This window comes from Cornus florida, unplaced genomic scaffold, assembly GCF_030987335.1.
Source record: "Cornus florida cultivar Cherokee Brave unplaced genomic scaffold, ASM3098733v1 CherokeeBrave_3.0.0_Hap2_Chr11, whole genome shotgun sequence".
In the NCBI taxonomy this organism is placed as follows: Eukaryota; Viridiplantae; Streptophyta; class Magnoliopsida; order Cornales; family Cornaceae; genus Cornus; species Cornus florida.
In genome coordinates, this window is record NW_026775581.1 from 118,860,207 (window position 1) to 118,882,680 (window position 22,474).

Here is a 22,474-nt window from a genome sequence, read left to right on the forward strand (position 1 = left end):
TTTCACCAAAGCTCAGAAAAGGTCAGTGATCTTTTACCTTATTATTAGAACCATCAAGATCGTGTATTAACATTCCTAGCCGGTATATATATAATTATATATGTATAATTGTATAAACGTTAAGCCCATCGTCTCATAAACCAAACCGCCAGAAGCCGAGTTGAGAGAGAGAGAGAGTACAGTGTGAGAAGTCTTCCATTATCAACTGGCTTCGCTTTGAAATCACCCAAATTTAGGGTTTCCACCGTCAGATGCTCCTCTGCTTCTCTCTACATGGACGGTGCTGCCCTTGGTAACACACCCGTGTATATGCCTGTAAACGAATGTATGTATACATTTGTTAATTTCTATGAATGTCTGTATATATTTGTGACACCTTTTTTCTCCTTGTCTTGAAATTTATATTTCATAACAACTCTTTCCATTTATCTTCGCTCGTGTCGTTGTTTGTGTTTATAGAGCAATAGTTTGAAGAAATATTAATTTTTTCTCCATAATTTTCTCAGTAAAAATGCTTACTTCTAATTCTAGTTAGTTATTTTTTGTTGTTGTGTGTGCCTTTATAGTTGAGATCTATGTAGAACAGATTAGGGATTTTTAATCTGCATATTATTGCTTTTGGATGAAAACTAAATTCATGTGCCACTGGAATCAGATTAATGGGAGTCACATTTCCGTAGCTCTATTGTATGTCTTGCGTTCATTGAATTCTTGTACTATCTGATTCATCAAACTCAGGTGATTTGGTTCAGCAGAGCATATTTCAGCTATATGACCTCTCCATTCTTTTGGACAGTTGATAATAATTGATTATAATTAGGGTTTTCTTTAAGGACTGAAATGTGGCCTCCGCCCCAAATTAGCTTGGGCATGATGTGCATGGAAATTGCATCCTTACTCATCAGCTTTATGCCACTCCATTTCAGAGAAAACTAGTTTAGTTGTTCATTACTTCTTGGTTTTGTCTCTTTATTTTTCTTATAAGATATGGGGGGAAGTGCAATGTTTGCTTCTCCTTGCAAATACATGTTCTTTTTGGCAATTTTTTGTTTTTAAACTTCTTGCTGTCAATTAATTATCTAGAAATAGCAGTACTTGTTGATCTCCTTGGCGCTCTCTATATCTTTGAGTGTAATGCAAAGTTTTCTGGATGAGCCTTAGGCTTGGGAGAAAGACCTTGGAAGGTAGCAGATGCCAGACTTGTCCTGGAAGATGGTTCTATTTAGAGGGCAAAGTCATTTGGTGTTTCAGGAACCCAAGTTGGTGAAGTGGTTTTCAATACATCTTTAACGGGGTGAGATGATTTTAGTTTCTTTCATATGTGTAATTCGTGAACTTAAATTCTTCTCTTCATATCATAATGGTGTGTTCTATTCTCCATGTAACACCAAAAAGGGCGGAGCTAGGATATTGCCAATTGACTTGCAGTGCTAATTGGGATCTTTAGACAATCTTGACATATTTTGTTCTGAATATGTAATTAATATATTGAGGTCCCTCCAGAAAATTGCCTCTACAATCTAGCAGTCATTTGTGGTAATGTTTTGATCTGAAATAAGTTATGGTACCATCTGTGAGGCTAAGTCATTACCAAATCCTTCTCCTGTGCCCTTAACCCGAGAGTGAGCTTGAGCCTACCTTCACCCATGATTGCTTACAGCTAGAGTGACACGTTGCATATGATATGAGGAGTTGGGCATGATTATTGCAATAGGACATGGAAGTGAGGTGTTAGACGCTCAAATGTCTCAAGTTGGTAAGATTGACTTTTGAATTGATTATAATACATGAAGCCTCTATGGTTGATGCCAAATACTTGATAAAGCCGGTTTATTGTAGGAGTTAGATTTGCATTGTATCTTGGCTGACCCATATACCAGGGTAGCTCTTGGAATGATATGTTGACCTTGAAATCAATAGGTTATCATTCACATTTATGATATATATTTGGTTAATAGTGTGCTAGTTATGGATTTATTGTCATAGTTATATAAAATTGTTCGATTACATTTTGCTTTATATCATACATAGATTACTTGGTCAAGAAATATATAAAATATTGTAAATGAAATTCTGAGCAGATGGTGCCGCAGGTCATTCATGAACAAAGAAATGAAAGGAGAAGCCTCAATGTCAACTATTTTTTTCTGTTTCACATATCGTAGTATGATATATCAAGTTTTGAAATTGTTACATGATTGGCTCTTGACATGACATTTATACATTAACCCTATATTGTTGATGCCAAATTCTTGGGAAACCAGTTGGTGGCTGGAGATGGGCTTCTCAAGAACCTTGGCTCACACCTGTTACCATGTAAGGCATAGGGGGTACCTATGACATTAGAATGATTCCGGGACCATGAAAACTTTTAAGGAGTTATTCATATTTATAGAATGAATATTGGTTAATAATGTAATAAATTAGCTACAGAATCACTTTTGATGAGACATTTGAGATCGTGCCTTTGTATTTTGTTATAATATATTTATAAATAAAAATATTACTTGATCAAAAATATTTAATACATTGTAGTTGAAATTCTAAGCTAATTGTTCAGCAGGTCATCCTTTTATGTAATTTTCCATTTAGTAAAGCCCTTGCTGAACATGTGGAGTAAGTTTAATTTTGGTTCGATTGGAAAATTTTGAAGTTTTTCAAATGGTATACGGAGTAAATGATTAGTAACATATATGTATATATATGGCTACGAAAGGAATAACTAGGAAAGGTGATTGTAACTCTGTAGGAAGAGTTTGGGGAGGAGAGAATAAACTTTTTGAGACAATATCCAGACATAAGATGTATACTATAAAATGTTGGAAAGGTGCATTTAAGAACAGCACGAGTGACAACAATTGACGGACATGGTTGTAGATAAATATGTGGATGAATGACTTGGGAAATTCCCAGTGAAAGTGAAGTGAACAAACTTAAATAATGTGTGTGCTTCTATTCTTTTTGCCAAGTGTACTCTATGAATTGGATGACCAATTGATCATTGACGGGGAAGTGATTAATAATTGTATCTAACTAACCACCGGCCCTATGGCGTAATTGTTTCACATTGGTTTTTGCCTGAAAACACCATAATTCTTTATGATTCTATGTTTAGAAACTGAAATGAATGTTGAAGAGTATTGACCACTTATTTTATTATCACAGTAAAAATGATTTCCATGTCTCCCTTCAATATTTAGGACACACTGAGCCTTTTAGTCTAGTTATACCAGGAGCTAGTTTTGAATATGATAAAATATTATATTTCGATCTTTTAATAAGGGGAAGATGACTAAGAAAACATTTCCTTTCGAATTCCTATAAAATCTGTTCATTTTCAGCATCTGGTTAGATCTATTGTAATGTTTATGAATTATATATATATATATATATAATGTAAAAAATGGGTTTAATGCTTAGTGGTGAGGTTCACTCCCCACTCACTCTTCTAAAGGCCAAGAGGCCATTATTTTGGCCTCAAAACTTTCTTCTCTCCCCACTAGTATACATCTCTCTCTCTTTCTCTCTTTTTTCTTTTTTCTTTCTTCAACTTCAAACTACAATTACTCACTCATTTGTGGGAAATTTTGGGTGCCGTTTGCGGCAAAACAAAGAGCGCGGCGAGATCTTCACATAGATATAAGCAATTTCAGCTTTGGTGGCTCCTTGAATTGAATTTTCACGTTTTCTTGAAATTTTGTGAATTATTTTGTGCATATTGTGTTTTAGCATGCCTATTTTGGATGAATTCTTACAATAATTGTTTAAATGATATATATGCAAATGTGAGAGTATGTGTTGATGGAAGTGTTATGAGAAAGCATGCTTATATGAAATCAATGTATGTATGATATGCTTGTTGTGCTTATATTGTTGTTAAATGAGAGCATAATATCTTGAAATTTCATGTGTTGTATGCTATGTAATTTTGAATGGAATTAAATGTGTAGTCATGAGTATTGACATGACATGATGCATTAATGCACCTTATTGGGAATAAATGGGGAATTATATTTTGAGGGAAAAAAAAAAAAAATGAAACGGAATTTTCGGGGAGAAGTTTTCGAATACGGTTTTATGAAAAATCCGGTCGCCTAGGGGTTATCAAAGGGCCGTGGTGTTAGTGAGGCCTAGAGGGGACTAGGGAAATTCTTCTTAGTGTGGTTGAGCTATCTGGGTCCCAAATGATGCCACATGGTTACCATGGGTCAGGGACAGTAGCCAATCCTCCTCTCGTGTCGCCAAGGGTCACCATGGGACGAGTTTCACTAACGGTTTGGAAATGATGACGGATATGGTTTTGGAAAATGGGGAGAGACATAGCACGACATGGCATTTCATTTCATGGCATCTTCTTTCATGACTTGGTTTATTGGTGTGATTGTGTGGTTATTTTCCTGGCATAGTATGATCCCAGTTCTTTTATTGCTATTCATGGTGTGGATTCACGGGATTTCAAGAGGTGTGCCTTAAGCACTACCTACTGAGCAATTTGCTCATCCCTTATATTAATATTTTTCAGGACACGGGAAAGAAGTGGCGGATGACGTTCTTCTAATATTTTTGGATTAGAAGATCATTTTGCTATTTTTGTATCTAAGTCCCATCATGTTTTTGTAAAACCTTAGTTTGTTATATTCGGTATAGAGACTTGTGAACTCTTGTTATTGTAATTTTGCTTCATGGACTGTAAGCTGATGTAATTAGAGTAAAATTCTAGTATGTGAGCATAGGACTATGTAGAAGATAGGTACTCCTTTGTTCTGGATGAATGGGATGATGATGATGGGCTATTTTGAGGAGGTTGTTGATGTTATTGTTTTGGGAATATTTTATATTATTTGCATTGTGTGTTGGGACAGGTTAGATAAGTTTTGAAGGTCCAAGAGAGGCCATTGCATTTTTTTGCATTTAAGTAGGTTGTTGTAGGATTCTTTTTCGCAGAGGTCATGTCGATTTTTTTTTTTTTATAGTTGGTATCATTTTAGGGTCGTTACAAATTTGGTATTAGAGCGATGGTTCGAAAACCATTAAGACGACGGGTAGAGGCCTACATAAGGTTGTATGGGAAGTCATTTTCATAGTTTATGTGATTATTTGTTAAAGTGTTTTGCTATATGAAAAAATATGTTTAACTGTTTCCTTGCTTATGTGCTTATATGCTTATATTAATGTATTCATTGCGGTCTTGCATGTTGTGCAACATCCTTTTGTGTTGAGTTGTTCACGGTTAGACCTTAGTGTTATCATTATTGAACCATTTTCTTGCTTTATAGCACAATGCCACCGCGAAAGGAACCAAGGGAAGTTGGAGGAGATGTTGGTGAGAGTTCTATCTCCAATCCCGCGGAGCAAGTTGAAGAGGATACATTTCTTAGGGACTTGATTCCCCCTAAAGGTGTCTTCACACTAAGGGACAATGTTGAAGCACCTGTTGAAGCGGGTGAAGGCTCAGCTGAGCTGGCATTGAACTGTTTGCTACAGAGTGCCTTTAGGGCTACAATTGCTACTCTTCCGCAACCGATACCACAAGCGGTAGTTCAGGTAAAGGAGACGCCAGCACAGAAGCGTCTCAAGTTGATTACAGGGTTTTCTAAGTTGATGCCTGTGATGTTTGAGGGTGGTGCAGATCCAATGGTAGCGGACGACTACATGGACCAAGCGGAAACCCACTTGACTTCTATGGAAGTGACGGATGATCACTTGAAAATCATCCTAGCCACTTACAAGTTTTCAAAGGATGCTAAGCTTTGGTGGAAATCAGTCACTAATCAGCACAAGATTGAAGAGATGAGTTGGGAAATGTTTAAAGAGCTATTTTATAAGAAGTATTTTTGGGTTACCAAGAGGTGGGAGCTAAGGGAACAGTTTAATGGCCTTATCCAAGGCAATATGTCAGTGACGGAATACGAGAACAAGTTCATTTCTCTTTTTTGCTTTGCTCCTGAGTTAGTGAGAAATGAGGTTAATAAGACTCGAAAGTTTATTTTCGATCTTGATTACAAAATGAGGCCGTTGATAATGGCACAGTACTTCAAAGTTTATTTGGAGGCAATTGAAAGGGCATTGATGTTTGAGGCGGAAGCTAAAGACAGAAATGCAGGAAAGGAACAGTGGAAACAAAAGAGGAATGCAGGACCATCTTCAGAGAGACCTTCATGGAAGAGGAACAGGGGTAGTTCATCTCAGTTTCAGGGGCAGCAGTCTGCACGATCTGCTCCTACTACTCCTGTGCCAGCTGGGTCAGATAAGAGTGGGGTTATTTGTTATCAGTGTCAGCAGCCTGGACATTACAAGTCCAAATGTCCTATGAACTTGTCTAGAGCTTGTTATGGGTGTAACCAGCAAGGCCATATGATTCGGGATTGTCTGAATTAGGGAGCAGGCACCGGTAATGGTAGAGGGTCAAAACAGAGGCCGTTACAGTTGGCTACAATTCAGTCAGGTTTTAAACCACCACCACCATAGCCTGCCATGTCTTCTCAAGGTTCACGACCAGCTAGGAGGGATACTCCTACTGTGTCGGTGCGGCAGTCAGGTGTTTAGGTTGGTAGTTTTCAGGCACAGACACCACAGGGATGTGTCTTTACACTTGCTCAAGCCGATACATCTTTGGGTCTATCAGTTCTCCGAGGTATATTTCCAGTGTTTGGTTCTTGGGCCCGTGTTTTGTTTGACTCTGGTGCATCTTATTCTTTCATTTAATCATCATTTGCACTTGCATCGGGGTTTAGAGGTTAGTTTCATGGATCGGGCGTTATGTGTTGATACTCCAGTTGGGGTTTCAGTGTCTTTAAGCAGAATTGTGAGGGATTGCTCCATCGTGATAGCCAGGCGGACTTTTGTGTTTGACCTTATCCTCCTGGAAATGACTAACTTTGATGTTATTCTCGGGATGGATTGGTTAGCTTCATTTCGTGCTACGATCAATTGTTTCAGAGGAAGAGTTACAGTTTGCACTCCCGATGGAGATTGCTTCTTTTTCGTGGGAGATCGAAGTGATTCCCAACCTTCATAATTGTATGGAATTCATGGACGGAGTCTTGGTGATTACTTCTTGGCTAGTCTTTTAGCCGAAGAAGTAATAGTCTTCATAATTGTGGAAGAGGATTTTCGTGATTTCTTAGATGTTTTTCCAGAGGACTTGACAAGGTTGCCTCCACACCGAGAAGTGGAGTTTACTATTGATTTGATACCCGGTACCGTGCCGATTTCTATGGCACCGTATCGTATAACACCAGTTGAGTTGGAAGAATTGAAAAGACAACTTGATGATTTGAGGATGAAAGGTTTCATTCGACCTAGTGTGTCACCGTGGGGCGCACCGATCTTGTTTACTAAGAAGAAAGATGGTTCTTTGAGGTTGTGCATTGATTACCGGAAGTTGAATCATGATACTATCAAGAACAAGTATCATTTGCTAAGGATAGATGATTTGTTTGATCAGTTGAGGGGAGCCAATTATTTTTCAAAAATTGACTTGAGGTCAGGCTACTATTAGTTACGGGTTAGGGATGAGGATATCCCAAAGACGGCATTCCATACTCGGTATGGACATTATGAGTTCCTTGTTATGCCCTTTGGCTTGACTAATGCGTCAGCGGCATTTATGGATTTGATGAACCGCGTCTTTCACGATTACTTGGACTAATTTGTGGTAGTTTTTGTGGATGACATTCTTGTGTATTCACGATCTTCGGAGGAGCACGAGATCCATTTGAGTATTGTATTGCAGATTTTGCGAGAGCACCGATTATATGTCAAATATGAGAAGTGTGAGTTTTGGCTATAAGAGGTGAAGTTTTTGGGGCATGTTGTTTCGGAAGGTGGAGTATCGGTTGATCCATCAAAGATAAAGGCAGTTCTGAATTGGGAGCAACCCAAGAATGTGTTTGAGATCTGCAGTTTTCTTGGTTTAGCGGGTTACTACAGAAGATTTGTGAAAGATTTTTCTCGCTTGGCAGTGCCTATGACTCGCCTGACCTGGAAAGGGATCAAATTTACATGGAATGAAGTTTGCGAGTCTTCCTTTCAGGAGTTGAAGACAAGAGACTACAGCTCCAATGTTGGTGATACCCGAGCGTAGCTTAGGTTATGTGATTTGTTGTGACGCTTCACGTGATGGTTTGGATTGTGTGTTAATGCAGGATGGTAGAGTAGTGGCTTATGGGTCTCGACAGTTAAAGACTCACGAGCTTAACTACCGTACTCATGATTTAGAGTTAGCGGCACTCGTGTTTGCTTTGAAGTGTTTGAGACATTACTTGTATGGTGAGAAATTCAAGGTGTTCTAGGATCATGAGAGTCTTAAGTATCTTTTCTCCCAAAAGGACTTGAACAACAGACAGAGGCGATGGATTGAGTTTTTGAACGACTACAACTTTGACTTGCAATATCATCCAGGCAAGGCAAATGTGGTAGCTAATGCCTTAAGCCGGAAATCTTGTGGGACTTTGGCTGGTTTAGCCATTCGGAAGTGAAATATGCTTGAAGATTTGGCAGAAATGGGATTGTCTTGCTTTGATGATGATGTTGGCAGTGAGTCAGCATTCTTGTTTAGTCTCGTGGCTCAGCCCATTCTTGTCAGACAAGTGATTGAGTCACAGAGGCAGGATCCGGATTTGGATGCTATTCACACTTTGATTTTTGGTGGTGAGACAAGGAAGGATTGGACTTTACATGCAGATGGAGGTTTACGGTTTAGGGGTTTGTTGGTTGTTCCCACAGTTTGTCAGGAGGATGTTCTACGGGAGTTTCCCGCTTTGCAATTCATCTAGGTGGTACTAAGATGTATCACAATTTGAGAAGACAGTATTGGTGGAATGGAATGAAGAAAGATGTTGCGCAGTTTGTGGCTAGGTACCTTACCTGTCAACAGGTGAAGGTCGAGCATCAGAGACCAGCCGGTTTATTGCAACCATTACCTGTAGCGCAATGGAAATGAGAGCAGATTGCTATGGATTTTGTGACAGGTCTTCCTAGATCACGGAGGGGAAATGAAGCCGTATGGGTCATTATTGATAAATTGACCACGACGGCTCACTTTTTGCTTATTAAGGCAACAGATGACGCAGAGGCACTTGGTGTTCTTTATGTGAAAAAGATTGTGAGGTTGCAAGGAGTTCCAGTGGCTATTGTTTCAGATAGGGATGCCAAGCTCACTTTGAGGTTCTGGGAAGGACTTCAAGCAACGTTTGGTTTATCGTTGCACCTTAGTATGGCATTTCATCCACAGACGGACGGCCAGTCGGAGCGTACCATCCAGATCTTGGAGGATATGTTTTGGGCATGTGTACTTGATTTGGGAGGTAGTTGGGAGGATCACCTTTCACTTTGAGTTTGCCTATAACAACAGTTATCAGACGAGTATTTAGATGGCTCCATTTGAGGCGTTGTATGGTAGACCTTGTAGGTCTCCTGTTTGTTGGACTGAGGTGGGCGAGACAGCCGCCTTAGGACCCGATATAGTACGCGAGACTACTGAGAAGATTAAACTGATCAGACAGAGATTGCTCAGAGCTCAGAGCCGACAGAAGAGTTATGCGGATAGGCGGAGACGGCTGCTATCCTTTGAGGTGGGAGACCACGTCTTTCTCCACGAAAGGGGTTGTTGAGGTTTGGGAAGAGTGACAAGTTGTCGCCACGATTCATTAGACCTTTTGAGATCTTGGACTGGGTAGGAGAGGTTGCCTACAGACTTGTTTTGCAACTGCAGATGGACAGAGTCCACAATGTCTTTCATGTATCGATGCTACAGAAGTACGAGCCGGATCCATCTCACATTTTGAGTTGGGTTGATGTGGACATTGATGAAGATGTTTCTTATGAGGAGGAACCAGTTCAGATCCTTGACACACAGTAGAAGGTGTTGAGGAACAAGATGATACTACTAGTGAAGGTTCTTTGGAGGCATCGCGGAGTCGAGGAGGCTACTTGGGAGCTTGAACAGGAGGTTCGCTCCAAGTATTCAGAGTTGTTTTCTCCCTCAGGTATTACTTGATTTCTAGGACGAAATCTTTTAAAGTTAGGAAAAATGTAATGTTTATGAATTTTATATATATATATATGTATGTAAAAAATGGGTTTAATGCTTAGTGGTGGGGCCCACTCCCTACTCACTCTTCTAAAGGCCAAGAAGCCATTATTTTGGCCTTAAAACTTTCTTCTCTCCCCAGTAGTATACATCTCTCTCTCTCTCTCTCTCTCTCTCTCTCTCTCTTTTATTTTTTCTTTCTTCAACTTCAAACTACAATTACTCTCCAATTATGGGAAATTTTGGGTGCCATTTGCGGCAAAACGAAGAACGAGGCGAGATCTTCACATAGATATAAGCAATTTCAGCTTTGGTGCCTCCTTGAATTTTCGAATCTAGGGCTTGAGAATTGGGGGTATTCTCCTTCTTTGAGGTAGGGGTATTATCCTTCTTTGAGGTAGGGGTGTTTAATTCATGTTTTCTTGAAATTTTGTGAATTATTTTGTGTATATTGTGTTTTAGAATGCCTATTTTGGATGAATTATTACAATAATTGTTCAAATGATATATTTGCAAATGTGAGAGTATGTGTTGATAGAAGTGTTATGAGAAAGCATGTTTATATGAAATGAATGTATGTATGATATGCTTGTTGTGCTTATATTGTTGTTAAATGAGAGCATAATATCTTGAAATTTCATGTGTCGTATGCTATGTAGTTTTGAATGGAATTAAATGTGTAGTCATGAATATTGACATGACATGATGCATTCATGCACCTCATTGGGAAGAAATGGGGAATAATGTTTTGAGAAAAAAAAAAAATTGAAACGGGGTTTTCGGGAAGAAGTTTTCAAATACGGTTTTATGAAAAACCCGATCACCTAGAGGTTGCCGAAGGGCTGTGGTGTTAGTGAGGCCTAGAGGGGATTAGGGAAATTCTTCTTAATGTGGTTGAGCTATCTGGGCCCGAAATGACACCACGGGGTGACCATGAGTCAGGGACAGTAGCCAATCCTCCTCTCGTGTCGCCAGGGGGTCACCATGGGACGGGTTTCACTAACGATTTGGAAATGATGACGGATATGGTTTTGGAAAATGGGGAGAGACATAGCACGACATGACATTTCATTTCATGGCATCTTCTTTCATGAGTTGGGTTATTGGTGTGATTGTGTGGTTATTTTTCTGGCATAGCATGATCTCGGTTCTTTTATTGCTATTCATGGTGTGAATTCACGGGGTTTCAAGAGTTGTGCCTTAAGCACTACCTACTGAGCAATTTGTTCATCCCTTATATTAATATTTTTCAGGACACGGGAAAGAAGTGGCGGATGACGTTCCATCACAGGCCTAATTTGGATTAGAAGATCATTTTGCTATTTTTGTATCTAAGCCCCATTATGTTTTTATAAAACTTTAGTTTGTTATATTCGATATAGAGACTTATGAACTCTTGTTATTGTAATTTTGTTTCATGGACTATAAATCGATGTAATTGGAGTAAAATTATAATATGTGAGCATGATATTATGTATAAGACAGGTACTCCTTTGTTCTGAATGAATGGAATGATGATGATGGGCTATTTTGAGGAGGTTGTTGATGTTGTTGGTTTGTAAATGTTTTATATTATTTGCATTATGTGTTGGGACAAGTTAGAGAAGTTTTGAAGGTTTAATAGAGGGCATGGCATTTTTTTGCATTTAAGCAGGTTGTTGAAGGATCCTTTTTAGTAGAGGTCATGCCGATTTTTTTTTTATTTTTTATTTTAAGTTGGTATCATTTTAGGGCCGTTACATTTATTCCCCACTAAAAATATATAAGTAAAAAAAATTAAAATAATAAATAAATCTAAAAAGGTTTGGGTCCGGGGGTTCTTATATTCTATAAAGGTTCAGACTCCAACAGTAAGTGACAATGAAATTGATCCTTGAACCCTGACTTGCAATCACAGCACAGCGGACAGCCTTGAAGTCAACGTATTTCAGGAAAGCCTGTAAAACATTGTCGAAGAACTTGCTCAAAGCTTTATCATAACCAGCAATGGAAGGCCCATGCTTGCGAGGAATTGGCACTTCCATCCGTGAACGAGTAGTTTTGCTACACTTTTACCAACTAGGAAGATCTGTGCCAATCCTTCTTGCATTAAAACCACCGCTAGATCCGCAGTTGCACAGGGATCTGAAGCTTGACGGAGTACATCTAATGCAAGTGAGTCCCAAATTTCCTTTGTTAGCACAAAAGGTCGTTGAAGCTCAATTTCTAGAGTGTGAAATGCCCCTATCTTAACGTGTTTGTTTTCCAGTATGTTCTTTCCACGAATGCGCAAAACACCCCCTTCTTTGTCATAATCCACAGCCTCCACTTTTGTTTCCAGTTTCAGCTTCGCGCGTTCCGCAGCTGTTTCTCCAGAAGCTGTTTCTCTTAAAACTTTCCTGACTGTAACAGCTAAGACGGTGTCACCCACAGCTATCAAGTTATAAGCAACCCATAAATCATCGGATTCTTGTGGAACCATCTTCACACTGCCAGCCCCATCACGAACCAGGTTTCTAGGAACGATTTTCATGGAAAGAAGAAGATTACAAAACCCTAATCGAACCATAAAAATTACGAAGCTTTATATAGAATTTTTTCATCCTAATCAAAATAGAAAAACTGTTCAAAAAAGAAACTTATCCTATATCATCTCAACTTCCCTTATTTTCCTTGGTGGAGTTCTCATGACTTATCTTATACTTGCCAATCACTCTAAATAATTTGAAAATTATTCTTACCAAAAAATAAATAATAATAATTTAAATATTATGCATGCGGACACTTCTCTGTAAATGATTTATAAATCAAACACTTTTTTACTCTCTTTTTTTCCTTCCTCATCATTAAAAATTAAGATGTAATTACTAATTGTTGGTAAATATATATGATGATATTTAACATATAACTAACCCTATGCCATAAGAAATATCTAAAAATAATTACATACATATAAGCCATAAGGGGAGATCCAATCACCTGCAAGGTGAAAAGCAAAACCAACAATTAGTAGAGTCATCAATTTTAAACAAATTATTTTACCAATCTCAACTTAGACCTTTACCATATCTATATATATTTATACTATCCTAAGAGTGTAAGAAATTTCTTAACATATTTTTATATATTTTTTTTTTTCACAAAAAAAAATTCATTAAAGCATAATAATTCATACATCATTAACGGTATAGATAATGATATATAAATATATATGTTTTTAATTGCATGAGTTACATATCTTGAAATGCCTACTTTAAAAATAAATAATAAAAAATTTCATATGTATACTAAATTATTTGTATATAGATGTGCGTTGTAGATATATATTTATGATATATTTTTTTTCACATAAAAAAAAACTCATTAAAGCATAATAATTCATACATCATTATTATATGGTATAGATAATGGATATATAAATCTATATGTTTTTAATTGCATGAGTTACATCTCTTGAAATGCCTATTTTAAAACTAAATAATAAAAAAATTGATATGTATACTAAATAATATATTTGTATATAGATCTACATTGTACATATATTTTATTTTTTACCATTGTACATATATATTATTTTTTACATTTTAGATAATTTTTTATGCTTAATAGTCAAATAACAATATTTTCTTTAAATATTATAAAAATAATTGGTAACAAGAGTATTTCAATAGGGTATAAATATTATTTTATAAATAAAACAGTTCTCACTCAAAGTCAAAAGCATAACAAAATCATTTTACAAGCAAAAAAATATTTTAACAATACAAAAAAATAACATTTGGAATGTGAAAAAAAAAAAAGACCAAACTTTTATTTATAATATGAGTGATAAAAAAAAACTCCTGTGTAAAATTTGTCCAAATCTCACATAGAATCTTAAAATTAATCCAAAATAATATTTTACAGTGCAAACAAAAGACACTTCGTGTCAGATATTATGAAATTTGGATGGTGAAATTGATCCAAAAAGTGGTGGGACAAATTTGTCGTGAAGTCAAACCTACTTTTTAAGTCAAAGTCTTTCTACAGTGAAAGCCCACTTGCAGAAATAAGCAATACATTTTTCATATACGTTATTAATCTCAAACATACTATACTACAACTAATTCCTCTTCCTCCGTTGAGTTCTTCACAGTTCTTGGTTGGAACCACATAACTAGAAAAGCAAATTAAAATGATAAGCAAAGCTTCTTCTGTCATATGCTGCTTGTTCATGATTTGGATTCTCATGGTTTCATCTGCACCCTCTGACAACTGTAAGTAGTCTCTCTCTCTTTCATATATATATATATATATATATATATATATATATTCATTCATTTTGTTATACATGAGTTTTGCAGACGGACATAGTAAAATTACTGGTGCAAGTATTCACGGCAATTCTTCTATGCCATCAGGACCAAGTGGTGGACCTACCACTCCCGGCAGCCGTAAGTACTCTCTCTCTCTCTATCTTCTCTTCTTTTCTCCTCTTCTCTCATATTCATTGATTTTGCTGTATGAGTTTTGCAGCAGTCTGTGATAGGAAGTGAGAGACTTACGTGTTGCTTCATCTGTCCCGAAATTAAATTTTCTTTTCCACAATTCTAACATGCAATTATAATTCATATCCGTTTTTGAAATATTAAAAGTAACATTTTGAATATTTTATAGAATAAAGTACAATAACACCTCCGTAAATTTATCACAAGAACACCCATATACAAGTTGAGTTTTTTTTTGGGAACAATTACACATCCTCAAGTTAACAAAGACACCTCAACTCATGTAAATTGACATTATCACCCTCTGAATTGTAAATTGGTCAACTTAATTTATGAAACTACCATTCTAACAGTTCAAGAACATTTGACCTTGGTACACCATACATTCTCCATGTTTCAGTTAGTCACACCAGCTGAAATTGAAGCCCAGAGTGATTTCCAAGAATCCAAATCTTTTGCTACTTGGTTTGGAAAAGAGAATTGGAACAACTCCATAGCAAATAACCATTAGGAGTTGCATAGGATAGCGGTATTGAAGGATTGTAAAGTCTTATTATAAGCGAATTTTTTTTCTTCAATAAACCAAGGCATTTTTTAGACATTTGGATTTTATGCTTTGAGATTGATTTACAATTTGAACAATTTAATCATCATTTTGTTGTTCTTTTACAATGATGTCTGGTCGATTCAAATTGTTATTTTACACTCAATATGGACGTTAGAGATGCTTGAATTTCAATGATTTGTTATAATAACTATGGTTTAAAATAATTATTTCAACATATAAAGATCTTGTTTATGTTCCCAATTCAATAACCAAAGGTAAAAACAGATTTTTTTTTTTTTTTTTTTTTTTTTTTTTTTTAATTAAACACACATTTTGTGTTTTGCTTTCAAATTTCGAAAGTAGTTGGCACTTACTAAATACAATTCTACTTTCTGTTTGATTTTTAAAAAATCAAAATCATAATTTTATTTTTGAAGAAAGCAAAAATAAGAAAATAAAATGATGTTGCTGAGCTTATTTCGTTGGCCAAAAAATTATATTTATATATCAATTTATCTTTTTTCTTAAATACACTCCGAGGACCATTAATTCAATCTATAGTCTTTGATTAAAAAATAATCCCACTAATATATTATATAAAAAAATTTAACACTAATTTCTATTGAATTAGTCAAGTGTCAAATAATCACACAAGTATAAATGAAGAGGAGAGAGAGAGAGAGGGGGCTGCGCACTTTCTTCTTCACCTAATGTCAAGACTCAAAATACTTATTGAGTGAACATGACAGCCTTGGAAAAGAAAACGAAGGGCATGCATACCTTGATTATGTCCCGCATGCAGATGAAAATATGAAGAATTTAGTGGTTTAAGTTTGTAAAATTGATAGTAGATTAAAACTTAGCCGGCAGATAAAAGTTTCTTTTGGGACAGCTATGGGTTTGTCTGTTACGTAAGGTTACTATTAATCAAAAAAAAAAAAGAAAAAAAAAAAAAGAAGTCTCTCTCTCTCTCTCTCTCTTGGCTGATCTATCTGCAGTAATGTTCAGACTAATACTGTTTCTACTTTCAACAGCTCTAGGAGCTGGACAGAATCACTCCAATAGGATAAGGTTGGGTTCTTCACTCTCTCCCAACACCTCGCACAATTCGTGGCTCTCACCTTCCGGCCTCTTCGCATTTGGTTTCTACCCAAAACAGAAAGGATTTGCAGTTGGAATATGGCTGGCTAGTAATCCTACAACCACTGTTGTTTGGACTGCAAATCGAGATGATCCACCAGTCTCTTCAAACACCACACTTGAGTTCACCAAACACCGCGGGCTTTTCCTTTGGACCCGGAAAGGGGAAGGAATATCCATCACAGACGAACTTGATGAGGATGCAGTTTCAGCTTCTATGCTTGATACTGGTAATTTTGTGATCTACAACAATCAATCCAACGTTACCTGGCAAAGCTTCGATTACCCAACAGATACTCTATTAGGCAGTCAGTATCTGGATTATGGCGAAGAGTTGCTCTCCAGTGCATCGACAACAGATCAGTCAAGTGGACGGTTTCATCTCATAATGCAAAAAGACGCAAATCTTGTTGCATACCCTGTCAACAGTTCTGATCGACCTGAGGATTCTTATTGGAATTCAAACACTGTGAATTTGGGTGGACGATTAAATCTCACCAGTAGAGGCCTTCTATGTTTAAGCAATTCTTCTAGTGGTGTTTGCATGCACACTCTAGTTAACAGCTCATATTCTGGCAATAACAAGAAGATAATTTACCGTGCAACGCTTGATGCTGATGGAATTTTTAGGCTCTACTCACATAGCTTTGGAATCAGGGATAACTCTACCGGGCTGATACAGTGGTCTGCGCTGGGAAACCGATGTGATGTCAAAGGCATCTGTGGTGTTAATAGCTTCTGCTTGAACACCGACACCATAGCCAATTGTTCTTGCTTTCCTGGTTTCACATTTCTCCACCGCGATAAGAAGTTCCTGGGCTGCTACCAGAGCTTCATCGATCAACAAGGTTGCACAAGGAGAGACCCAACATCGATCTACAACATCACTGTTTTAAGAAATACTCAGTGGACTGGCTATCCTTATTCTGTGATCTTGACGAATAAGGAAGAAGATTGTGGTCGGTCTTGCCAGGAAGATTGTAATTGTTGGGCAGCTCTGTATCTGAATGATACTTGCAAAAAGCATAAACTTCCATTGCTATATGTAGTTTCAAAACCAAATACGTCAATCACGGGCTTCATCAAGATTGGCCACAACTCCTCAGTTCCAGAGAGTAATCCTTCAAATTCAACGATTCTTGCTGTGATTCTGGGTTGCCTTGCATTCTTCTGTTCTGTCATTGCAATCTATAGCTTTTTTATCTATAGACGTCGACGTCATAGATACAAAAGACTGTCTGAAAATGGAAGTTTGGGCCTAAACAGCGAGTTTACTATGAGATCATTTTCTTATAGTGAGCTTGTGGAAGCTACAGATGGGTTCAAAGAAGAATTGGGCAGGAATTCTTTTGGAGCAGTGTATAAAGGAGCTATATCTGATGCCGAGGGTAAAAAGCTCATTGCTGTAAAGAGAATAGAAAGAGATATGGAAGAAGGCAAAAGGGAGTTCAGAGCAGAAATGACTGCAATTGGGCGGACTCATCACAGGAACTTGGTTCAATTGCTTGGTTTTTGCATAGAAGGTGCTAGCAAGCTTCTTGTTTATGAATTCATGAAGAATGGCTCGCTGGCAAATCTTCTCTTCAAGGTTGAAATGCACCCCAGTTGGAAAGAAAGAGTGAAAATTGCAATGGATGTAGCAAGAGGGATTTTATATCTACATGAAGAGTGTGAGACCCGTATAATCCACTGCAACATAAAGCCTCAAAATATACTTATGGATGATTCTTGGACAGCTAAGATATCTGATTTTGGATTAGCAAAACTTTTGATGCCAAATCAAATTGGAACCCTCACAGGGATCAGAGGGACAAGAGGATATTTGGCCCCCGAATGGCACAGAAACACCCTGATATCAGAGAAGGCAGACATTTACAGCTTCGGAGTTGTGCTTTTGGAGATCATATGTTGCAGAAGTAACATGGAGGTTAGCGTGTCCACAGCAGATGAGATACTTCTTATTGACTGGGTATATAATTGCTTTGTGGCCGGAGAGTTGGAAAAGGTTGTGGGAGATGAAGAAGTAGACATGAAGACCCTGGAAAGGATGGTGAAGGTTGGATTGCTGTGTATTCAAGATGATCCAAGTCTGCGTCCGTCGATGAAGAATGTGATCCTTATGTTAGAAGGCACTATGGATATACCGGTCTCTCCATCATCACCTCCTTCAGTCCTTCCATTGTGATGGTTTGATATATATATATATATATATATATATATATATATATATATATATATATAAAACTTTTATGGAGTTTTCATAGAATAAAGTGTACTGAGTATGTAAAAGGGCATGTTCTTATATTTCTTGGTCTTCAATGGAACCATATATGTTAAATTGCTGTATATCTAGATTAAGATATGTTAATTTCATTTTCTTTCCTCGCATCCTTAACAGGATAGGTTAGGCAAAACCGTCACTAAGTATCTTCTTAACAGAATTGGTATAAATGTCACAGACCTTGCCATTTGACTCAAAATGGACCTCATTGCCAATAGGTCAAACTATTGCAAGGAAAGAGAGGGAAAATAATTAGCCATCAGCATAGTGAGCATTGCATAACCAACCAGTTCATCATTTTGCCAATGCTCTTCCAGTTCCAGGTTAGCTATGCACCAATGTAATGGATTACCAAAAACATAATAGCCGCTTTCTTTGATTCTCCTTTTTCTTGTTCAAATTACAATATCATTAGATAGAAACATGAAACACGTTCCATATGTTAGAGAAATTCGAAGCCGAATTGAAGATGTGTTAAAACAAGATTACATTGTTTTATATTAATTACTCGTAGATAACATAATTATATACACAAATTCATAAATAAACCCTAATTGAAGTACAACAAATTCGTAGTTATATACACATGCACATTTTTATAAACAAGCCTATATCTGTATAATACATTCTTATATATTCAATGTACTTTCGCGTAGAAGGAGAGACATCCTAATCGAGGAAAGATAAAGAGTGAGAAGTGAACCTGTTTTACCTGCATGAGCTGGGGAAAGAGAGAGAAACTGAGCAGCAAACAGATGGTCTCCAACCCGGAAGTAGCGGAGCTACAAATTTATTTCAGAAAGGACCACCATTAACAAAAATATAATATAAAAAATTGAACCAAAATAATAAATTACAAAGTAAGGGCCTTTATGAATTTTGATTCATTAAAATTTTGTTGTATCAGTGGAGGAGAAAGACATCGATTTTTTTTGAATTTTAAAAAACTTATGAACCAATGAATAAAAAAGGAGCGGTCTTTTTGAATTTTGGAATTTTTTAAGGACTTTTGTTAAATTTTAAGGAGTTGAGTGAGGACACAACTATAATTAATAAAAAATTAGTATAGAAAATAGGGTAAACTTCAGCTAGACCCCCTATGTTTTGTCAATACATCAAAGACACCCCATCACATTTGCAAATTTTCAGTCAGACCCCTGTCCCATACAATACCAAATACATTAATGAAATGACTAATCTACCCTTTTTTATTATAAGGGTTAACCAAACACAATTTCTAGAACATTGCCGGATTCCTGGCTCGCATCATCACAGCGTCGTCGTTATTCTGTACGCTGGTAAGTTCAGTCCGGCCTCAACTTGGAGTCAGTAGAGAGAGAAAGTGTTTGTCTTCTATCTCCTCTCACCGGATGCGACTTGAACTCCATCGGCGGCTTTACTTTTTGCGACTTGCTTATTAGAAATCATTTTTACTCTTCCACAATTCCCAGAAAATGAAAAATCCCAGACTATAACAAGGAACAAAATGGATGATATTGACTTCATCATGATTAACTCGATTCTCGTATTAGGCACAGACGAGTTGCCAAAAAGAAAAACAGGACTTTCTTGAGATTGATGAGGTGAAGGTGATCCAATGGTAGCTTCGTACGATATCTCGATGGATCGGTTCTTCACTCTCTTTTTCTTCGTATTTTCATATATAGAAAGAGAATTGAAGATGCAAGAAATTTCTCTCTCTAATTTCACAGAATATCCTTACACTTCAAGAATTTTCCCCCTCATTTTCCCTCTATTTTCAATCTATTTATAGACTGTTACACATTCTCTAGAAGATTCTTAACTAACTCTTTGTGCTGGGCTCATTCCCCGGGCTTCTTTAGTAATGGGCCTGATTACTTGGCCTTTAGTACGACTCTTCAATCTTAGGCCTGACCTGAGAGAACTTCGCTCGGATCAAGATCACTTACCCGAACTGTTTCTCGTTGTGTGGGCCATAGTTGGCTCGCGCCGTTTTTAGCATCCCCATCTGCCCCCATAATCTCTCCCTAATTAATTAGGGCGATATTATTAATGGGAATTAATCATGATTTAACGGCTCAAGATGATTATGTGGGAGAACTAGCGGTCAATTTAGTAATCAACGTTTTGAAATTCGAAACCTCTTCACTTTCTTGACGTCTCGGTTATTGGGTCCATCTTCCCTTTATAAATCGAGGAAATCGTACTCATATCCTTCTCTATTGTCTCTATCACACATTGCTGTCAATCAACTAACTGTTCATCCCTTCCAAGCAAATCAAATCTTCTCCGGCGAATTCCTACGCAAGTAGGGATGGCAACGAGGAGGGGCGGGGTGGGGATTCCATTCCCCATCCCCATCCCCGATGAATTTTTCAATCCCCATCCCCGCCCCCATCCCAGCTTAAAATTTCGCCACCATCCCCATACCCACCCCTGCCCCCAATTCCTTATCCCCGTCCCCTCCCCCGGCCTCGGCCTCATAATTTTTTTTTTATTAAAAAAAAAACACATTTTTTTTTCTTATTTTCATATATATAATAAATCTAATTTAGTAATAAATTATTTTATGTAGGGGTATATTAGTAACTTCATACTTAATCGGGGCGGGGCGGTTTACCCCATCCCCGCCCTTACTCCCGCCCCCGGCGGGGATTCACAATTTGTCCCCATCCCCATTTAGCTAAAAGGATCCACATCCCCGCTATAAACGGGGCGGGGCGAGGCGGGGCCCCGGCAGGGATGAAGAATTTGCCATCCCTATGCGCGAGATTCTCCCTTTTCAGTCGTCCTGCAGCATCTTTTGAGATCTTCAATCCTCTTAAAGTTAGTTTCACTTCCTTTTATCTTTTTAAAAACTTTACACACTTCTTTAGGGTCCTGTTCGTCTGCACCATGCCCATTGATTTAGATATTCTTCGCATGAAGCTTCAACTCCCTAGCAATATTCTTATTAGGGAATGCCCCAAAAGTTTGAACATTAGAACTAGTGAGGGTCTTCTTCCTGGTGAGATCCCGCTCTTCCTCCTGCGGCTGAACATCGTTAGATTCCCTCTGCACCCTTTTTCTGTTATGTCTTTAACAGGCTAAAATTTTCCCCACTCCAGGTAGATCCCAATTTCTTTAGGGTTTTGTCCATTCTCTTGCTTTTGAAGCGTGACAGGGGCTTAGATCTCAATATTATTGATCTTCTCCTTTGCTATAAGGTCAGCAAGATTAGGTTGGATGACATGTACTATCACTTTTATCCAATCGAGAAGAGATCAATTTGTACGGATAAACTTGATTCGGAGAAAGGTTGGGAAAAGAGCATAGTTGGGGTTAGATGGGCCTGGTTTGCTCTGGCTACTAGGGATTACCCTATCCCGAACGCCTTTGGCTAGTGTTATGTCTCCTCGTACAAGAACTATAAAACCCACAAGAGTGACTGCCCCTGTGAAGTTTGCATTCCTCGTTTCTGCACTTTTCTTTGCGATTTCCTGGGTATTCCTCATAACGAACTAAGTTACAGTATTTGTAGTGATAAGATCAACCACTTGAAGGAATACGTTCTGAACAACGTTCCTTCCTGTTCTGAACTCCTTGTGTCCAAGAACCTTAGCGATATTTCACTCCTGGGCGCTACTATGAGTTAGCTCCGGATCCCTTCTTTTAGCAGAAGGAAGGACCCTCCTAGGAATGTCACTGTTTCTGCCCTGGCTTCCTCTCCAGCTTCAGCATCCTCTTCTGCCACTACATCTAGCTCGGCTCATATGGTATGATATTCACTTGCCAAGGATCTGAGCCTGATAGTTCCTCAAAGATAGATGGCTGGCACAACACACCAACTGGAATCACCCTTACCAGTGTTTCTCCAGACTTGACGCACTGCATGCTATCTGGTCGGCATTTTCGTTACGCTCTCTCGGCAACTGGATGAACTCAATTTTATCAAAGTCTTTGGCTTCCCGCATAACAGCAGAATGGCATGCCTCCATTGTCTCATCTTTGGCTCCGTATTCACCATTTACCTGCCGAATGATCAA

The 22,474-nt window shown here is 37.8% G+C and overlaps 2 protein-coding genes, 1 long non-coding RNA gene and 1 pseudogene across 3 annotated transcripts; 3 read left to right on the top strand and 1 right to left on the bottom strand.

Moving 5' to 3' along the window:
- The first annotated feature begins 94 nt into the window (after positions 1–94).
- On the top strand, positions 95–4,749 carry LOC132283208 (uncharacterized). Its single transcript, XR_009471970.1, has 3 exons — positions 95–325; positions 1,162–1,294; positions 4,523–4,749. It is a non-coding gene; the product is annotated as an uncharacterized LOC132283208 (long non-coding RNA).
- A 531-nt stretch (positions 4,750–5,280) lies between these two features.
- On the top strand, positions 5,281–6,378 carry LOC132281974 (uncharacterized). Its single transcript, XM_059783619.1, has one exon. It carries the CDS (start codon positions 5,281–5,283, stop codon positions 6,376–6,378), a length of 1,098 nt encoding a protein of 365 aa, XP_059639602.1.
- Positions 6,379–11,688: 5,310 nt separating this feature from the next.
- Positions 11,689–12,615, bottom strand: LOC132283207 (protein PELOTA 1-like; annotated as a pseudogene).
- Positions 12,616–14,082: 1,467 nt separating this feature from the next.
- Positions 14,083–18,532, top strand: LOC132283206 (G-type lectin S-receptor-like serine/threonine-protein kinase LECRK2). The gene is made up of 3 exons (XM_059785137.1): positions 14,083–14,268; positions 14,356–14,445; positions 16,081–18,532. The coding sequence occupies exons 1-3, from the start codon at positions 14,187–14,189 to the stop codon at positions 18,369–18,371; spliced, it is 2,463 nt and encodes an 820-aa protein (XP_059641120.1). The 5' UTR covers positions 14,083–14,186; the 3' UTR covers positions 18,372–18,532.
- Positions 18,533–22,474: the final 3,942 nt, after the last annotated feature.

Coding starts and splice junctions, on each gene's coding strand:
- LOC132281974 (XM_059783619.1), top strand. CDS start 5,281: ATGCCACCGCGAAAGGAACCAAGGGAAGTTGGAGGAGATGTTGGTGAG.
- LOC132283206 (XM_059785137.1), top strand. CDS start 14,187: ATGATAAGCAAAGCTTCTTCTGTCATATGCTGCTTGTTCATGATTTGG. Junction 14,269..14,355: donor ATCTGCACCCTCTGACAACT/GTAAGTAGTCTC, acceptor TGAGTTTTGCAG/ACGGACATAGTAAAATTACT. Junction 14,446..16,080: donor ACCTACCACTCCCGGCAGCC/GTAAGTACTCTC, acceptor TACTTTCAACAG/CTCTAGGAGCTGGACAGAAT.